The sequence below is a fragment of the Dermacentor silvarum genome, chromosome 6 (assembly GCF_013339745.2).
Source record: "Dermacentor silvarum isolate Dsil-2018 chromosome 6, BIME_Dsil_1.4, whole genome shotgun sequence".
NCBI lineage: Eukaryota > Metazoa > Arthropoda > Arachnida > Ixodida > Ixodidae > Dermacentor > Dermacentor silvarum.
The window spans coordinates 111066457-111085714 of NC_051159.1; the positions used below are offsets into that span (position 1 = coordinate 111066457).

The window sequence follows — 19258 nt, forward strand, 5'->3', positions numbered from 1 at the left end:
CCGCGTAACCACGTGCAGCAATTATATATATATATATATATATATATATATATATATATATATATATAACACACCCTGTTAGCGCCACCACTTTAGCGCTTTCAAAAGAGCAAATACAATTCCAACGCATCACTATCATCGGCAAAGAGAGGCGCCTTGTGAACACGCGCCCTCACCTGGCAGGCGTCGTCGCCCTTCTCCCCTCCAGCGCAGTACGAGCTGGCCGGCATCAGGAACTGCTTCTCGGCCACCGCGTTGATCTTGGTCGTGCAGTCGCGGTCCTCGACGATGGGCAGCACCGCTTCACGAACCCGCAGCGCGATGGGACCGCCTGCGGCGAGGGACGGCTAGCGTGTGAAAGTGGCCGGCGTGACCCATCGGCGCATTCATATGCTCGTCACAGTATCACAGAGGAGCTCTCATTCGCCGCCTTATCGTCTAAAAATGGCAGTGAAAACGACAAATAGTCCTATGACGTGTGTCCGGTTCTTCTGGGCAGGGCTGGTCAGACCTTCTTATACCTTCAATGACCATCACCGTATTTGCTAAACGCGCGCCCTGCAAGCGCTTGTTGTCTACATGAAATGGAATGTTCAGGCGCGGTCGATTTGGCCTAGAAACTTGTCTTGTCTCCCAAACTTTGGTTCATACTATACTCATACCCACTACGGGGGATCGGCCAAGAAGCAGGCGGTTTCAACTTTTTTGAGACGGATAGCGCCTTATCTTCATTTTATTCGAACTGGCGCTCTCCCTGCCCCCGTCGATTCACGAGAATTCGTGTTCCCCTACGTAGAAACGCCTGAGTTCACGGTTAAGAACATGCAGACTAGCGTGTAGTATACCTTCTCCCAGGTAGCCGTATCCAGTGACGGTGCACCGGTCTCCAGGCGTCGGGGCCGCTCCGCGGGCGGGCAGGCAGACGAGGCAGACGCGCGGGTTGAGCTCGACGGCGCCCTGTAGCTTGAGGAGCGCGATGTCGTTGTCTAGCGTCTGCCCGTTGTGGTTGTGGTGGATGTAGGTGGTGGCCACACGGCGCGTCTGCGCGCCCGGGTGCGCGCGCTCGCTACCGAGGTCGTGGTCGCCGACGCGCACGAACACCGGCTCGCCGTTGCGCACCAGGCTGCAAGACGCGACGGCAGTCTCACATATCGGCAATAAACTGCTAGAGCCAAGGACAGCGTACACTATAACGTTTAAATGTTTTAATAGGCCTACTGTTACATTATCTTGGTATCCGAGATAGGGGTGTAAAGGAAGAAAATTCAAAAGGAATAAATTATGCACAAGCCATCTAAGCTGATTGATTATTGAAGTAAATAAATAGCTGTCTGATCTCGCTGAGTTGTCCGTGCAATACATCAGACGAACAAGCAAGGTTATGAAGATGGCATACTTAAGACCTCGATGGTGTTTCGATGATTGAAGCATGATGTAATGGCGTGTAATGCTTTTGCACGAGTAAGGGCAAATATTTAAAGCGAATCAATCCGATTCCATTTGAAAGCGAATAGCTTTCTTTGGCTCTTTTGCCCGTTTTTGTGGTCGGTGGTTGGGCTTGCACCGCCGATACAAAGGCGCCGATGCAAAGGGTGTGTACTATTGGCATTCGGCGAGCGTTCGACGCCGAACGCAAACAGTAAATATATCAGAGAGAGACAGAGAGATAAACGGGGTGGGAAAGGCAGGGAAGTTAAAGGGAAGAGATTTTGGTTTGTTACCCTGCACTGGGGGAAGGGTAAGGGGAAATGAAAGACGCATTGCATATCGGAGTGAAAAACAAAAAACAAAGGCAAGACAAAAAATCGCTTAACCTTGCACTCGGCCACGCAAGGCTTGAAACAGCGAAGCTGGGCGATCGTGGCCCAGAATTTTCCGGTAGTGCCGGCGCGTACTTTTAATCTTATTACTCATGATGATGATAATGCCTTTTCGCGCGTCTCAGACTTACGGCCGCCACTGTGCGTTTCTTAGCGCAGCTTGCAACACCGACACGGCGTTCCAATGCGGACACCGCGTTCCACCGCGTTCCAATGCGGACACCACGTTCCAGCAGACCAGCTTCGTGAATGCATCTCTATCTCTCTTTCTCTCTCTCGCTCTTATTTTCTTTCTCTCCCTCCCGAGCATAGCGCGCAAAACCTCTTCACCTCGCAGAGAATTGGCGCGAGGGCGTGCGAACGCGCCAGCTGTGGACGAGACAACGACGCTCGAACGCAATCATATGGTTCGCATAAATGCATGTACTCCAAGCGTGAGACATTGAAAGCGCAAACAGATGTTCCTGAGTGGCTGTCAAGACTGGAGCCTTTGGTGGTGCCCAGGGAATTTCAAATGACAACGCCTGGCATCAGTGGCAATTTAGCCACTTGAGCGATCTGGCGCAAGATCTATTGTTGTGTGTTCATTTGTTGTACTGTGTCGAAGCCCGGCAATAAAGGAAAAAAAAATAGCCTAGAGGTTACGACGCTCGCCTTGGGACTGTGGGTACGCGGGTTCGCATCCCGCCTCGGCAAGAAAGCTTATTTTCTTTTATTCCTTTCTTGATTGCTGATGATGATAGTTTCTTGATACGAACCACAAGCTACGGCTGGCTTAAACAGCTTCGCTGTTAAAAACAGAGGAGCTTGGGAACGTCCGTGAGAACTATAGTCTCTCCAATAGGCCAATCGAACGCAAAAATTTCAGGAGTGTCTTGTGTGACGACTGTATATGCCGGCGTTCCAGGGTTGTCTGCTCCGAAAGCGACCAGTTGTCAAGACGGGACAAAGGCAAAGAACCTGTTCAAGTTTCCGCGCTGCCGCAGTGGTCACACGCAACACTATCTTCCCTTTCGATGCGGAATGCAAAAAAATTTTGTGAAAGCGACGCCATACCACAGTCAGTAAAGTACCGGCTCTGTACCGACCCGCGCGTCTCGGGTCCGGACAGTCCAGGTGGAGGACTAAGTCGAAGACAGGGGTCCAGTCGGTGCAGACTTGTGTGCTAGAAACTAGATTTGTTCCACTACGATTGTGTGGCACCATTTGCAAGCACTCGGAAGTTTCGCTGCTGCATCTGTTCTTGACAGCAGGATTGGTTCCTGCACGCCGTCTTCAGGAGCAGATCGAGCAGCTTCACCAGCATTTTCGTTGCCTATTGCGCCACAGTGGATATGGCTAAATATATCAGATAAAAGAGCCTTCGATACAAGCGTAGTTCCCACATGCGGAGTTCTAGATGTGGCATTTGTAGCGTTAAATAAATATTCCATTACATTTCACGAAACGCCCAGGGCTCTTGCGGAGGTTGTGAAAATAGGCAATGGGCGAGAATATCGAAAGTACGTCTCGGCCATTAATTTAAACGCTACAGGTTTTGAATTCCACACAGGCATGTGGTGTCTTTATGGCAGTGCATAGAAGTTCATAAAACATGTTCCGAGCAGCTTTCTGCGACAGATTTAGCAGCCTGGACCACATTTTGTAATTATAAATTTCGATTCCATCTATTTCGCCCTTCGTTGCTGGCTGCCACGTCGTCGTTATCACTGGGATCAGTCACCTGGCACGATTTTAATGTTCTCCCTGAGCACACATAATTTATGGGACGCGTTTGCGCTTTATTAAGGAAGATTTACCTTTAGAAACAGCACTCAAGCTCTAGCAATCTTGGAACAGCAAGGACTTGTAAGCAACTAATTGTTCTGAGAACAGAGGTTTTTGCCAGCTATTTTACTGGTGCCTTGCGCAGCTCCATGCCAGACGTTCAGGAGGCCACCCTGGGGTGGGCTGAGAGGATGGCGGAGGACTACCTCGAACCCCTTCCCTCTCTACCCCAATGCCCCCTTTCCTTTTAAAACAGGATAAATAAAGCTGTTACTACTACTGTTGCCGATTTTTCCAGCTATATTCAGAAACTTGTCTCTATAAGCTTGCTCGAAACAAATACTATTCTGGTGTCCTTTCACCATAAGACGACTTCCAAGAATGTCGTAAGAGACCAACAAGCGAATTTTTTTTTTCGTAAGACTTGGCGCAACGTTCATGACATCATAGAAAGAGCTCAAATTTGTTAAACTTTAGGTAAATTCGGGAGAGTTGGCAGGTATGCGTAGTCGCTTAGCCTGCCAGAGACAAACGGGAATTCCCAAGCGTCAGTCTGTGGGCAACTTCACTGGCAGTAACTGGTGTATCTGTTGAGAGGCGGATGCTTTGGGCGAGGGTTGCGCCTTGGGTACGACGGACCGCCTGTTTGTCAATCTGGTAACACCTCAACTACACAGTATTATTGACTGTGAGACAAGTGTGAGTATAACTTAAGAATAACTTCACTTTAGGCATACAACAGAGAGAGGGGCACACAACAAACGGGAATTCCCGAACATTCGACCCTATTTCCCGTAAAAACGCTCCCGGCTCACGAAGAACGCTGTTGCACTTAAGATAATCAGAGCACGTCAGTGGTACAAGCAGCACCCACGATCTTTGAATCGTTGGTAGGTGTCTCATAATTTGAATGAGAGGGTGTTACGACGACAAGCTCCCCACTGAGCGCCGTAGCACAGGGCCTCAAATTAATGTGTAAGTTGGAACACCCGGTGCGGTTTAAGTTGCACATAAGTACAAGCACACTAGTATTTCTGCATTCTGGCCCCATCGGAATACGGCCGCTGCGGTAGGGAATTGAATACGGAATTCATGCTCATCATCATAAACATCATCAGCAGCAGCAGGAAGGGGGGGGGGGGTGGAGGAGGAGGAGGAGGCTACGCTCGTATCAAGCAATACAGCTAGTTGTGGAAGCTGTTCTACTATGCGTTATTGTGACTATGCAAATGAGGCTGGCGACGCATGCTTTACTCACCTGGTGACGCAGTGCGCTGCAGTGAGAACCCACTGCGTACCGATCAGTGCACCTCCGCATAGGTATTGGTTCTGCGCGTTTATCAGGGCCGCCTGCGAATGATGGAAGAAAAGCCGAATCAGGTGCTGTTTGGCTGTAAACGGCGTGCTCTATTACATTTTTAATGCGTTAGCATTACCAGTGTCGAAGTGGAAAAAGTGCATGTGTGTTAATGTGGGATGTTGGTCGGTCAAGTGGTCTATATATATATTATGAGCCTATATTCGTATTTACGCCCACTGCAGGACGAAGGCCTCTCCCTGCGATCTCCAATTACCCCTGTCTTGCGCCAGCTGATTCCAACTTGAGTTTATTGTTAATTTGTGCTTCACTTTATTTTAGGTTAATTTTGTGCTTCAATGCATAAAACGCCGTTGCGTTAAGAAATTACCTGGAAGGCCAATGCATTTCTCCGCAAAGTGCGGGAATTAATATCTCGAAACTGGTATCATCCTGATAATTCTTTCCAAGTGGATGCGCCTTGCGGACTCCACGGCTAGAATTTGTAAATTGCAATATGGGCCATAATGCAATTAGCTAAAAACTTAATTTGTGAATTTTTGTTAAACCGTCGATTATGCACTTCAATCTTTTGTGCAAGTAATGTCCGCCGCTTCGAGTAGACCAGCTCATGAACTAGAATTGTGCTATCTGCCGCAGGCAACCTTTATGCTTTTTACAGCGAAGCTGTTAAGGGCTCACTCTTCGATGGTCGCGTCCGGCAATAGAAAAAAACTCTAATTGGCCGTACTAGAGCGTACTAGATTGGGGGAGTGGGTACAACGCAGGGTCCCCGCTGAGGATTTTTTATAGAAAAGTTGGTGGCGCCACCATCGCTTTCTCCCGAATGAGCGGCCCGCGCGCCGGCAAGACGCCGATCTATTGTAAATAAAATGAAAAAAAAAAAAAGGAGCGGTGGAAAGAATGCAAACGACGCAACAACGACGGTGCGTCGAGCAGACGACAGCTACTCAGCCCGTGAGCTCGTCTCAGCCAATGAGCGCTGCTGAAACAGCCGGAGCCAACGTTTATTGGCCGGAGATTCAGAATGAGCCGACGGCAGCGCCGCCACAATTTCAACTTCACGTTCAGCGCTTACCATGGCGTCCGCTGGACCAAAGTAAAGGAGGCATTGGCTGGACCCCCTCCCCCATTCTAGTACACTCTAGCCGTATGCTGTATGTGCGAGTGAAAGCGCGCGAGGGCGAGGTACGCGCGCTTCAGTACCCACGTCCGAACCCATTTCAGTGGTTTTTGAGTGTTAATCTTTTTTCGCTGAGTCATTGTCATTTTTACTGAGTCATGCTCATTACTATGACTTCTGCCATCATCCTTAAGTGTTTCCTTCATTTAGTACCCACGTCAGAACCGATTCAGTGGTTCTTGAGTGTTAATCTTTTTTCGCTGAGTCATGGTCACTTTCGGCGAGTCATGCTCATGACTATGGCTTCTACCACCATCCTTTAGCGTTTCCTTCACTTAGTACTCACGTCCGAACCCATTTCAGTGGTTTTTGAGTGTTAATCTTTTTTGCTAGGTCATTGTCATGACCTACATAACACATGTCATGACATTTATGTGATGACCTATCACTTATGTTCGGCATACACTCCTGTCATACTATGCCAAATTTGGTACCTACCAAGTTAACGAAACGACCACGAGAGCGCCAAGACATAGGCGGCTGTTTCATGACCTACATGATACGCATGTCATGACATATAATTTATGTTTGTCATATACTCTTGTCATCTAAGCCAATTTTGGTACATAACAAGTTAACGAAACGACCATGAGAGCACAAAGACGTAGGCGGCTAGATAGATAGACAGATAGATAGATATCCCAGAAAGTGGATGGGAAAACGGCTCCGCGGTAGCTCAATGGTAAGAGCATCGCACGTGTAATGCGAAGACGTGGGATCGTTTCCCACCTGCGGACAGTTGCCTGTTCATTCATTTTCATTTCCATTAATTTATCATTTCTTTAATTCAATTAGTAAGTACAAGTAATTCCCCTAAGTTGTCCTTGGTGTCATTGTTTGTTGGCTTCTTGTGATATATATATATATATATATGTATTACAATGGCAGTTTCTCACGAGATTATCACTGTTATCGTTTCGTCGCTAGGGGCAATTAAGATGCACCTGTCGTGCCGTCCCGTTTATTGTTTACACAGCTTCTCGAAGTGCTTTTACCCCAAGATGGCGGCCACATTGCGTTAATGCAAACATTCTATACGCACTTGCCAGCACCACTCTCCCGGAAAGGAGTCCTTTCCTCCCGTGATACGAGCCGCATGGCGTCGGTCCGGCCCAGAGCCGGATCCAACCCCTTTGACGCCACACGTAGAGGGACGCGGTGGGCGGCGGCCCTTCGCCACAGATGGCGCCCCTGCAATGTATCAGAAAAGAAAAATACATTTTGCGAAAAGCATCGACGATGACTGTCAATGTGAGCGAGTAGACGAACGCTTCAAGAAAGTTATTCGCTTTATTAAATGAGTGGTGCGCTAGAGGACGTATCTTCGTTTCAGTGAGGATATTTAGGTAGCATTTCTTCTTTCATTGCGTAATTCCGTAGAGAACATGGCTGCGACAGTATTCTGTAAGAGTCCACCTACTGGACTGTCCATTTCAGCTGTCGCTGATTGGCTGCAGTGGTACGAGCGAGAAGGAGACTGGCTGGGGGCACCTGTCTCCTCCTCCATCATGCAACTCCAGCCAATCAGCAGCAGCCGAAATGGACAGTCCACTAGGTGGACTCTTACAGAATAACCCCCCTGTTCACCAGCACATCTCTAGCATTAGTATATGTGTAAAGAAAAATGGTATTGGTCTCATAAAAGATTTAAAATAAAGGTATGTGCGGACAGCACGTGCGTCTCAAACAGCTATGCTATGACATTTGGCATTCGGCAACAAATGCACCCTTCGCGTCGGCACATTTTGTTCCAACCTCCGACCACTCACCACTGACACCGAAAGGGATTCTGGTCACTGACCAAGTTAAAAGTTAATTGTCGGTTCATTGAAGATGAACATTTCCCAGGGGTCGTGCATAAAATTCCCTGGCCGGATTGCAACTACAGCTACATTGGTGAAGCCAATAAATTCCTTAGTTGACTGAAAACAGCACAAGCGTGACGTCAATAAGAACGATCATCTCTCCGAGGCAATGGCGGAGCATGCGCACAGGCGCAACTATGCGTTCGACTGAGACAACACATCAGCGATCGCCAAATGAAGGAACGGGACGAAGAGGCTATTATTCGAACCTTGATATGAATGTGGTCTGTTATGGCAAAATGGCCAAGTATGGCCAAAGAGCGCCAAGCCTTTACTTTCGAACCTTTACTGATACAGTCGACATCCGATATCATACATGGACTTTACGGATGATACCTTGCCCCAAGTTTACTTCCCATCATTACATCACGTGCTGCGTAGCTAAACAGCTAAACTGCATTTTAGACAAGGAGCCCGTATGGATAAAAAAATATACAGGTGAAGAGTCATCATGGACAAAAACAGGTATGAATTTCCTTCGATGAATCAATATGCTGCTTAGTACACGACACATGCAAATGGAGGAACCCGGTTGGGTTTCCATTGTAGCAAATTGCTACATTTGGGTGGATGTCTCAGTTTTCCTTTAAATGGTTTGCTAACGCACACGTTTTTCTTTCCTGGCCGAGTCAGTGATACCGAGTTTTACCATTGATTCCGGACACAGTCGGGCTATTTGTACGTGAAGGAAACTTCCAAGGCAGCAACGAAGAACCGGAACAAAATTTGTAGCAAATTTAATTAGGTGGTGCCCAGAAAAAACGTAGGAGAGGAATCTTTCAGATATTTTCCCGGTAATCCATCTAGCTATATCAAGGTAATTTCTTCTCAAGGGCTGGTTGAGCTCCAGCGCCTAACGGCACGTAATATACAACGGTGCAATACGCTTCGACGCTGAACCAGGCAGGCCCATAGTAGCGTTTACAGTGCCTCTTAGCTAATATGCAGCATCAATTCAAGATGCTGGAAGCTGCCTGTGTCAGTAGGAGCAAAGACATTACGGAAAGCGCACACAAATAAGCACTCTATAATCACAAGCACGTCACGTACGCAGTGGCAGGTGCTTCTTTCGGGCGCATAACTTTTTTCTTGCCCGATGTTCTCGAGCTGTTCAAACAAGATAATTTTGGGTTGCCTGATTCAATTTAAGCGTACTTAAGTTTCACTTTTCTTTACCCTACATTTACGAACAATTTCAACTGATGTCGACCACTTCGCCCCTTTAGCTGCGCCTATTTGCGCCGGCACTTTGAAAGCCCTGCCAAAGTGATTCTTTTAAAGCAGGGGCACGTCGGAGAAACAGAGAAGGAAAACGAGAACAACACAATAGAAAGACAAACTTGAACGTAGGGCGCCCTATATACCTTCAACTTTGTATCTGTCTTGCTTTCGCATTTCCTTCTCTCCTTCTCTGTTTTTCTGGTATTCTCAAGCCCAATATATGTACACACTCACCCGACAAGCTATCTTCATGAAATCTTGGTTATTAGAACGCAATTCATATTTCTATTTTTGCACGTAGAAGCCCAGCGTCCGCTTCCAGCTCCGGATTTGGGAAGTGATTAGGGTAAAAATAAAATAAAATAAAACGATATCCTCTATACCGGAGCCGACCCTCTTATTTCTCTCTTTTTAATGCGCGATTCGTAATGGTGCTCGCGCAAAGCGGGTCACTATGCCGAGAGGGAGGCGGGAGCGCGCATTCTTTGTCGAGCGGTGTGTCGCCAGGTTATGCAAAACGTGCGCGCAACTGGGTCCCCTCCTGCCCTTGGCACGCGCTCTCTCTACGCCCACTCGCGACATGCTGCGCGCTCCGTTAACGAAATGGTGGGAATGGGGGTGGGTGGGGGAGGCGCACCTTCCTGCTTCCTCCTCATGCGACCATCTCCTCCCTTTCCTGCATGCGTTCAAGCGCAGTCACGTGGCGTCGCCATCGTCGGAACTGGCACGGAAAAGAACTCCTTGCCCTTTGCATTAAACGTCAAAGGATGTCTGAAAGCGCTGTAACTAGATCGTTCAAATTCCTTTGTGGAGAAAGTCGGGGCGACCGTGCCCTAGTCGAAAAAAAAAAAAAAAGTGACAACAACGTGCGACGCATTTTTGGCGTATTTAAAGCGTCGCGTCTCCTGGCGTCGGCGCGTTCTTCTAGAGCTGTGTACTCGGTTCAAAATGTGTCCCAGCCAAATAACCGTAAAAACAGACTTCGCTTAGTGAGAATTTGAAAACAGCATGTCCAAGAGACGCCTCTACGACTGGCGCCAAAAGTCTTAGCAGTCAACTTGTTTGGCCGGTTGTAATGACGCAATAGGTACTTTTGTAATTTGGTAGCTGTCTTTTGATCTCTGCTGGTGATAAAGCTTTAAATGTCTCGCGCGTTTCCAAAAAAACAAACAAAAAACATAAGGCGCGAGGACTAACAAATGACCTCCTCGCTATTTTCAGTACTTGGCTAACATTTTGGGCTACAGCCTTGCTTATCCCTTACAATTATAGTCCTGATGCACTGACACTGATGACAAAAAAAAAATTAGATGCATGCAACTTATTATAATGTTTTGATATCTGACTGCTTACCGCAAATAGCTGATAAGTTCAATAACATACTCAATAAATCATAGCTTTGATACACGTTTGTGGTCAGGAGCATCAGCACAGTTTCGCATGCCTTCTGAGTTCAATGCACTACTGACGTTCAGCGTGCGCGCATCATGTATAGGCCACGAACGTAGCTTCTTTCATAGACAAAAAGAAAAAAAAAACTTTCAGAACCTGATATGCGTGCTTCCGTAATTAACTGCGTTGACATAAAAGCATTTCCATGAAGAACAAACAGGCCACCAAACTTGCAAGACTGAAAGAAGTCCATCTGCCTATAGGCTATTCGACACGCTTCTTGGGCTCGTTAGCACGGCATGTTGAAGTCGTACTAGCGATTAGAAGACTGCGACTTCAGGTAGGGTGCGCATTGCAAAGAATCACTCATCGGCCTGGATTACCCCCCCCCCCCCCCCTCTCAAAAAAAAGAAAAAAAGAAAATGCAGAACACGAGCTACCAGAGCGCAAAGTGCAGTAGTATATTTGCTTTCCTATGAACACGGTTTGTGCTCGCCTGGTTTGTGATTCAATTCCCAGAATAAGTTAAGACTGTGAGTTGCCTCAGAGTCAGAATCATTCAAAAGAGGCTAAAAGAAATCAAACGCTTGCATAATTACAGCAGTTGTATAGGTGCTAAAGCAACGACATATGCGAATTCCCCCCCCCCCCCCCCCGCCCCTCCCCTTTTGCAGTGATATGCCGTATACTGCTAGGATGCAGTACGCACACATGTCCTAAAATACTTCCGATTGAGCCCTCTGGAATAACACAAGTTACAATAGCCTGTAGATATATAGAATATATATAGACCTGTCCAGCTAGCAACAGCTTTGCTGTAGAGTTAGAATGTTTGACAAATGAATTTTACGGCTAAGTACACAAAAAAACTACATACAGGAGCTCGACGCATGGGGACCGTTCCTTATATCTGAGCCCATCAAGAACATGCGCACCCTTGCAATCTTTTTTAATGATATCACGCGACCATCGACCGCACGGCGTGTCAGCGGAATTGTAGCGGCGAGGGGCGGTGGAATAGGTTGAGGTATGCGCGGACGCACAAGAGAAGTTCCAGTTCGAATGTATTCTGCTGCGCTGTTCGTTTCAAGAGTGCACCTCACCGCTACAAGGTCACTGACACGTCCTGCGGTCGACGCTCACGCGATATTATTAAAGACTGCAAGGGTGTACCTATATAGTAAACTATGGAGCAAAATACTTATTTTCACTTGGCTAACTTGGCTGTCAAAAATACGTGACCGAAAGCTTTCTGGGGTCATGAACACACCGCTCCCCACAGCGCGGATAAAAGGACACGTGTAACTCACTCGTTGTACTGGATGGCAATGCAGTCGCGATCTCAGCGTCTTGGAGCAAGAAATTCGGTTGCTGCAGCATCTTTCTCGGAGGAGGGGGTCCGGGCTCCGGTCGTTGCTGGCGTTCAGGCTGCTGGGGCTCGGGTCGCGGCAACTGTCGCTGTGGCGGTGGCGGGGGCCGAGATCCCGGGTCCGGGTTCAGGGCCGCCCGCGGTGGTGGTGGTTGCGATGGCGGAGGGGGAGTCTCTGGCGGCCTCTGCTGGCCTTCGTTGGTATCTGGAGCAGCGGCTGCGGCTGCGGCTTCCTCGGCAATCCTCTGCACTTGGGCCACGTTGGCACAGCACACGAGCCCTTCCTGTGGGCACAGAAGCCTCGGGTGGATGGCGTTCTCGCCGAAGCAGGCGAACCGCAGGTAACTCGAGATGCAGTTGCCCGGACACGGAGGAGGACCTTGATGCTGCTGCTGCTGCTGCTGTTGTTGCTGTTGTTGTTGTTGTTGTTGTTGTTGTTGCTGTTGTTGTTGTTGTTGTTGTTGCGGCTGGGGTGCAGATGGAAGGGCGTTGGACTCCCCGCCTCCAGGTCTCTCGCCTGAGTTTGGAGGCCTCAAGGGCCTGAGCATCGGCTGATTCGACTCGTCGTTAGCCAAGCCGATCGGTCCCTGTTGGTTGTTCTCATGAAAATCCATGCTGCTGGGGCTGGGCGGTCGGGGTCCTGTAAGGAAAAGTGCACTGCTTCGTTGTTTCCACGTGGTATTGGGACGTGTGAGATATGTGGAGCAGAACTCAATGCAGTATACGCACCATTTGTGCTACGTCTCATTGTGTGTCGAGGCAGTGTGTAGACACGGGCCAGGCTGTGAGCTATCAACTATGCCTTGATTGTTCTGTTTTTGTTTATCCTTATTTCTGTAGATAAAGTTTATTCCTCCTCCTCCTCCTGTTCCTTCTTGTTCGATAGCATTTCTTTACATTCTGGTTACCGGTTCTGCGCTTGCGCATCAACTCTTTCGCTTATTCGAACAAAACACGATAGACACTTATCTCGAGAAACGTTTACCAGGAGAATCGAGGCACCTAACGACCAAGAGCGCGTATTCGGGAAATGGTAACGTGTCGAAGTGAATTTAGATTATTTTACGACGTTCTATGAGCCAAATCAGCATTTTGATGCTTTTCGGGTGCAAGATTTTGTTTTGTTTCACGTACAATTTTATTTAGACAACGATAACCACGTTCGCTTATCGTGCCCAATGCATACGACATTCTTTGATAAGTGTTTTATCTAGGCGCCGCGAAGCAAAGGCTAGTGGCCTCTGGATGCATCGAACCAGAATCACGTTGGATGTTTGATGTATTTTGCGTTTTCACTAGCGCTTGTGGACGTAAGAAGCACGCGGAATGTTCATTTTGGCCGCCTATATAATGGGAAGACACTGATAATTATTTATAAAATGATCAAGCTCGAGACACTTAATGCAGTCACACAAATGAAGCCAGTCGGCGCTCGAAGCGTAAGCATTTAGTTAGAATACTAATACTCGGAGCGCATGACTGCCGGCCTTTCTTGCACCACCGGTGGACGCTGGGGACGGAGAGCTAAGGCGCTGTGGTTTAAGTTGAGAGCCAGAGCTTTCGTGACGAATTGTGGCTGCACATGGTCTCCCAGCAATCGCCCAAGGCGCACAAACCGCACTGACTAGCTCTGATCTTCAGGACCAACTTTGGGCCATACAGCAAGCCCGGGAAGCTACCGAGAGACAGGGTCTCTCTGCTGCCCTCGGCGCGGCCTAGACCCAGGCCATTAATATGCAAGACATTTATTAAAGTATTTATCACTCAAAAAGCAGCGGCTGCCACGCGGTCAGATTATAGCGTTTGAATCGCTGCACGTAGGAAGCCTCTAGGGTGAAACAAGTACTTGCAAAAAAATTGAAATGCATAATCAACGAATTAAGAAAACTTCACTAATTAATTTTTTAACGAATTACCTTATGGCCCATATTGCAATTTATAAATTCTATCCATGGAGTTCGCAAGGCGGATCCACTTGGAAATAATTCTCAGGATGACACCAGTTTCGAGATATTAATTCCCGAACTTTGCGGAGAAATGCATGTTACTGTTACTTTCTTAATAAAACACCGTTTTATGTATTGAAGCACAGAAGTAACTGGAACGCCAATGCATTTCTCCACAAAGTTAAAAACTAAATTTTTGTTAATTATTCGATGATGCATTTCAGTTTTCTTGTGCAAGTATGTCCGCCTCTTTGAGTAGACCAGCTCATGAACTAGAATTGTGCTATCTGCCACAGGCAACCTTTAAAAACAATTGAAAGTGGTCGCTCAAGTACCTTGTATATCGGCGTGTGTGCTTACATTTCGAAAATGCTGTTTTGCCTCGTTTGTTTATTAAATAGACATGGCTCGATCACTAGTTGGCAACAAATACGCAACAGCAAAATGTTCGTTGAGTGCGATTCATCAAATAGGTGATCGGCGTACTTCAGCTACACAAAAAAAAAAAATGACGATGAAGGTGTATTGCTTAGTTTCTAACGGCCACGGCCGCAAGCAACGTGTTTTTGAGAAACTGTTTTTACCGCTATGCCTTTGAGGAACTTATCTGCTGAAGCTTCAAGCACAGGCTGCACAGCAAGTCAAGCTGAAGCTTCCCCCGATTTCTTACGGACGTAATTATTGTCCTACTCGTTCTTCTTGCGCCCGTGTTTTGTACGACTACTGTGCCACGAACATTCGTCAAGCAAAGTGCCAATTAGTGTGACCATGACATAGAAACTGCATATGTAAATTTGTTACTGCATGACATTTCCTGGGCTTACTGAATATATTTCGAAAATGCTAGACGTTTTATTTAACGTGATAAAACACTTTTTTTTTGAACAAACGGTTCATCGTGATTCTGATTTTACCAAAGACAGCCAATGCAAATTAGGGTTGCCATCTATTCTTTCGGAGGATTCCGTTTAAGCAACATTCAAGATTAGCAAACGTCCTCTATAAACCAATAAATATATTTGTCGGTTTGCTAAAATTTAGCAAGGTCACTTTCGTTAGTCAAAAAGTCAGCCATACCGTAAGAGTTCATTTTTACCGTTAAGAAGGTCGGACATCTCCAACGCCTAGCCGTAACCACACTGAATAGTCGCACTGCTGAAGGGAACCGAGTCTCCAGGCCTAAAAATAGCTCGAAGTCACAGGAGACAGCGCATAAACGCGGGATATTGAGGAAAAGCGAACCTTACGGAGGCGAGGTTCGGGCTTCGATCACTTTCCATGGGACACTATTTAGGTGATATTTTGCATGAAATAATTCCTCCATAGCTTCGAACATAGCCGTTTGGACTGTTCAAGACAGTTCAATACTCATATCGCGGTGTCTTTTTCGTTGAATTATAGAAAATCCACCGACTACAATAAGGTTATTTTTCTCTTTTAAGACAAGTATGCATACAGTATTTAAGACTACTTAGTTCCGCTACAAAAGCGATAGGTGGGGTCCTGATGAATCTTCTCATGGCAGACATAAATGCTTCTCCTTTGTATCAGGACAGTGTCGTCGCACATTACAGTAATTTCAACCAAAGAATGCAACGTTGCTAAGCCACGTGCAGGTCGGAAACATACTCGGCGTCCCAGAACAAAACTAAACTTAAGACTCCGTATGTGTAAGTCCACATTTTTCGCGAGAAATGACAAATTCAGGTGAGACATTTGACCGCGGAATTTAGTGAAAGCACTCGGTAATAAATAAACAGCAAACCCTGCGTTTAAAATGTCACCCCGAGTTATATCGGACGTGAGGAGTTGGCCAAGAAAACAGAATGCCAACAAGCAGGTGCAGAAAGTAAAGGAAGATACGCAATTAAGCACGAACAATCGGTCAACTCATGTTTAGGGCCCAAGAAACAGCCATAGGAGATGCTTATTTGGACGCTTCCCGAGTGTCTTAAATGTGTGATAATAATGACGTCCCTTTCGCTACAGTATTGCATTGTGATCTGTTGCGAGGGAGTCTGCAAAAAGAGAAAAGTACTGTGTTAAAGTCCTACCTCGTATCTGTACCAGTGACTTGCCAACGACCGACAAAAAATTGTTTTAACTAAGTCATACATTCATTAATCGTGCGTTAAATGTTTAGCGTGTTAGTTCCGAGTGTGAAACTACGCTGCAACTACATATTAGAGCCCCTAAGCATGCGCCTTAAAAGTTTCTCGCACATTTCTCTGGAGCGGTGCTGTGTCACTTATACATCCTTCAGATCTGCGCGCCTAAATCACAAAGTTTTCCGTAGGCCAGAGCGACTGGTAATATCACGCATCAGGCTCTCGCGATGACGATTCTATCGTTAGCGGAGGCGGCCGACCATTGACAAATGGTACAAATGCCTGTTAAGAATGCCAAACTTTATGGATTTTGCCACACATGTCCGCTACCCCTTTTCAGCGAAAATAAATTTTGAGCACTTCAGAAGATCAGCCGTGAGTCACGCTTACCAGGGCGTTGTAGAGAACCAGGAGGGTGGTGTTTGGGACGGCCTTAGTCGCTTCGGTGGGCCAATTCCCTGTTTGACTGGCCGAACTCCTCCTTGTGGTCCTTGCGGGGGCATCTGAGGAGGTTCCCTGTGGGGAAAGTCTGGTTCTCCCTTGCTGTGGCGGACCGAGGTGCTCGTGCTGGGGCCGCCGGTGTCCCCCACCGCCACTTCTCCAAGGCAAGCTGATCCATCATTGCCTGGTCGACTGGTATCACGGCATTCAGCTGGTCGTTTGCGCCTGCGGGTGGTTCTGGTACGGACGTTCCTGCGGTATTATGGCTCCGAAGGGTCTCTGTTGCTGCATCGGTGGCCTCTGTTGGCGCATGGGAGTCCCTTGCTGCGGCGCGAAATATCCGCCTCCAGGTCGCTGGTCGCGCTCGGGCTGGGAGCAACAGATGGTTCCACTCGGACATGTCGTGGTGCGAAGGACGAGCTGCGCGGGCTTCTGGCAAACCCACTCAAGAAGGGCGGGAGGCAGCGGCCCGTCGCAGGCTGGTATGGGAGGCTCGGTGGTCGTGGCCGCCGCGCTGACGCAGCAAGAGCCGCCCGTCGGGCACGAGTGAACTGTAGATACGTGGTCGCAAAGGATGCTGAGAAGCGGAGACACGCACGATCCAGGGCATTCCGGGAGCTTCGACTCCTGAACTGCATCGCGCGACGGAGGTGCGCTCCGGCTGTTGCTGAAGCGTGCCGTCATCCGGTTGTTCAGCCTGAGGGGGACCGTCCGCGGAAGTGCAGCATACGGCGTCAGGACCGCAGGAGGGTGAGCTGAGAATGCGGTGACAATACTGGGACAGTCCCTTGCCCGACGCAGACACCGGGACACACGTACACGCTGCGTCGAAGCCTCGTGGGCTGTGGTGGAGGTGGCGTCGACGACGGGCGCTGCTGCGGTTGTGGCGGCGGTGGTGCTTCCACTGTTGGAGTCACCGGAGGAAGAGGTGTGGGGACTGGTCGCCGTTGGTGTCTTCGTCAACTGTGGAGGCCAGGCGAAGTGGCGGGAACCATTTCTTCTTCGGCTAAGGGCGCCGACGTCTCAACTGCAGTGCCGCCCAGGCTAAACTCCTTGGGCACACAGCAGCGCAGGTAGCTGGCGCCGCACTGAAATCTCGTCCACCACTTGGTCGCACAAGAGAGCGGTGATGGCGTGCACGCATTCCCCTGGACACCCGCGGGCTTTGGTTGTGGATGTCAGGGAACCCAGTATTCCTAGCAGCAAAAGGATGCGTCAGAGAGCACTGTTAACATCAGCATTACTATGTCCACACTCCAAGCGCAATTCGTACCTCAAAGGCTTATTATAGGCCCATTGGATCTCATATTCGTCTACGACGAAAAGTATGGACCATACATAAGTGTCCACCTCTCGGCTAAATTATATTGAATACTACAGGAATAACGGGACAAGCGCATCAGGCAAAATGATTAGTAGCATGTAGGCTAGCTGGCTAGTCCTCAAGAGCAGTCCATGCGAGAAAATAAGACATCGTAACTGTAATGACTGACTGAGCTAGAAGCATCCATTTGCCAAAGAGGGAAAGTCAAATTACAAGCATATACCAAGGCTTACTTTTTCACAACACACCTTTGATTGCGACAATCAGTTACCATGCTACTCGAATCTTCCATCACAAAACGGTTTAGTCACGACGCTCACTTACGGCGCCATGGCGCGTGTAATAGGTATCGTGATCAGTGCTTACTTTCATGCTCATGATCACTTCATCGCGTGTTCTAATTTAAAGACATGAGGGAGTTGAATGTTCTCAACCATCATTCTAAACTTGCGTCGACAATCAAAGCCGGCTTTACACAGAACTCACAAAGGAACATTCTATATCATGTTAAAATTAGAAGTTACGGTCTTACCCGATAGTATGGCAGTCGTGTCCCTGGGCTCGGACCCCGGTGGTCGCCAGAAGAAACAGTGGAACTAGGAACATCCAGGCCGGGAGGGCTGACAAGTGCCCGCGCCATGATGCTGAGGGCGTTTAGGGCAGCGTTGTTATGCAGCGACCACTGCTGCGAATGTAACGCAGCACTGCGCCGGATCTGCACTGGCAGCGTCGGGGCAGCAGCTGAGAGCTGTGCTGTGGCGCGTCGGTGGTTCACGAGCACACCAAAAACACTGCGGCCACCAGAGGTAGGGGAGGGGTTGGGGGGAGGGTAGGAACCGCTGCTTCCGGAAACCAGTTCGGGCGAGGTCGTCGCTCCCTGGGTCGGCGGAGCGCCCCGGGGGGAAAGAGGGGGAGGAAGACGACGAGGAGGAGAGGGACGCGTCTGGTCCGTTTTCCAGGTCAGCCGGATCATGCACTTCCAGCAAGAGAAGGTCACGGCCAAGGACGGCCAATTGAGCAACAGCTGCGGCCGGCGAGGACAAGAGTCGGCCAGACGCCCCTAGGGGCTCGCACCGTTACTCGTGAGGAGGTGAAATCGACTCCTCCCCGTCACCCTCCCGCGCACCCGCCCTCGTCGTTACGTTGCCCGCCTTGCGAAGATCAAGCTGCGTGAGCAAGACTGCGGGCAATCGATTTCCCATTTGGGACGTCTTCACCCGGGCAGCAGCGGGCCAGAATGAAACGACACTTTGTCTAAGCACGATGTCAGCGGATTTTTGTAAGTTCAATCATTTTATTGAGCAGACATCTGACCATAAACCGTCCATATCAACTTCTGAGCAGTGTAACCGGAACAGTGATGGCTTCTAACAATGAAAGGTCATGTCTGTTCTGAGCAGTGTAACAAGAACAGTGATGGCTTTAATGATACAACGGCTCGTGATCATACGATGCATACAGCGACACCATCCACCTGCGGTGTCAGTCTTTCTTCAGACGTGGT

The 19258-nt window shown here is 48.5% G+C and overlaps 2 protein-coding genes and 1 non-coding gene across 4 annotated transcripts in view; 1 reads left to right on the top strand and 2 right to left on the bottom strand.

The window, feature by feature from the left end:
- Positions 1 to 19258, bottom strand: part of LOC119455847 (transcription factor CP2-like protein 1) — a 148685-nt gene that overhangs the window by 126579 nt on the left and 2848 nt on the right. The window lies entirely within an intron of this gene.
- Positions 1 to 19258, bottom strand: part of LOC119455849 (protein masquerade) — a 110455-nt gene that overhangs the window by 39591 nt on the left and 51606 nt on the right. The window contains 7 exon segments of the mRNA XM_049669090.1: positions 177 to 331; positions 846 to 1123; positions 4846 to 4937; positions 7131 to 7279; positions 11877 to 12336; positions 16656 to 17393; positions 18287 to 18730. Coding sequence (XP_049525047.1) covers positions 177 to 331; positions 846 to 1123; positions 4846 to 4937; positions 7131 to 7279; positions 11877 to 12336; positions 16656 to 17393; positions 18287 to 18730 — 2316 coding nt within the window.
- Trnat-ugu (transfer RNA threonine (anticodon UGU)) lies at positions 6754 to 6825 on the top strand. Its single transcript has one exon. It is a non-coding gene; the product is annotated as a tRNA-Thr (tRNA).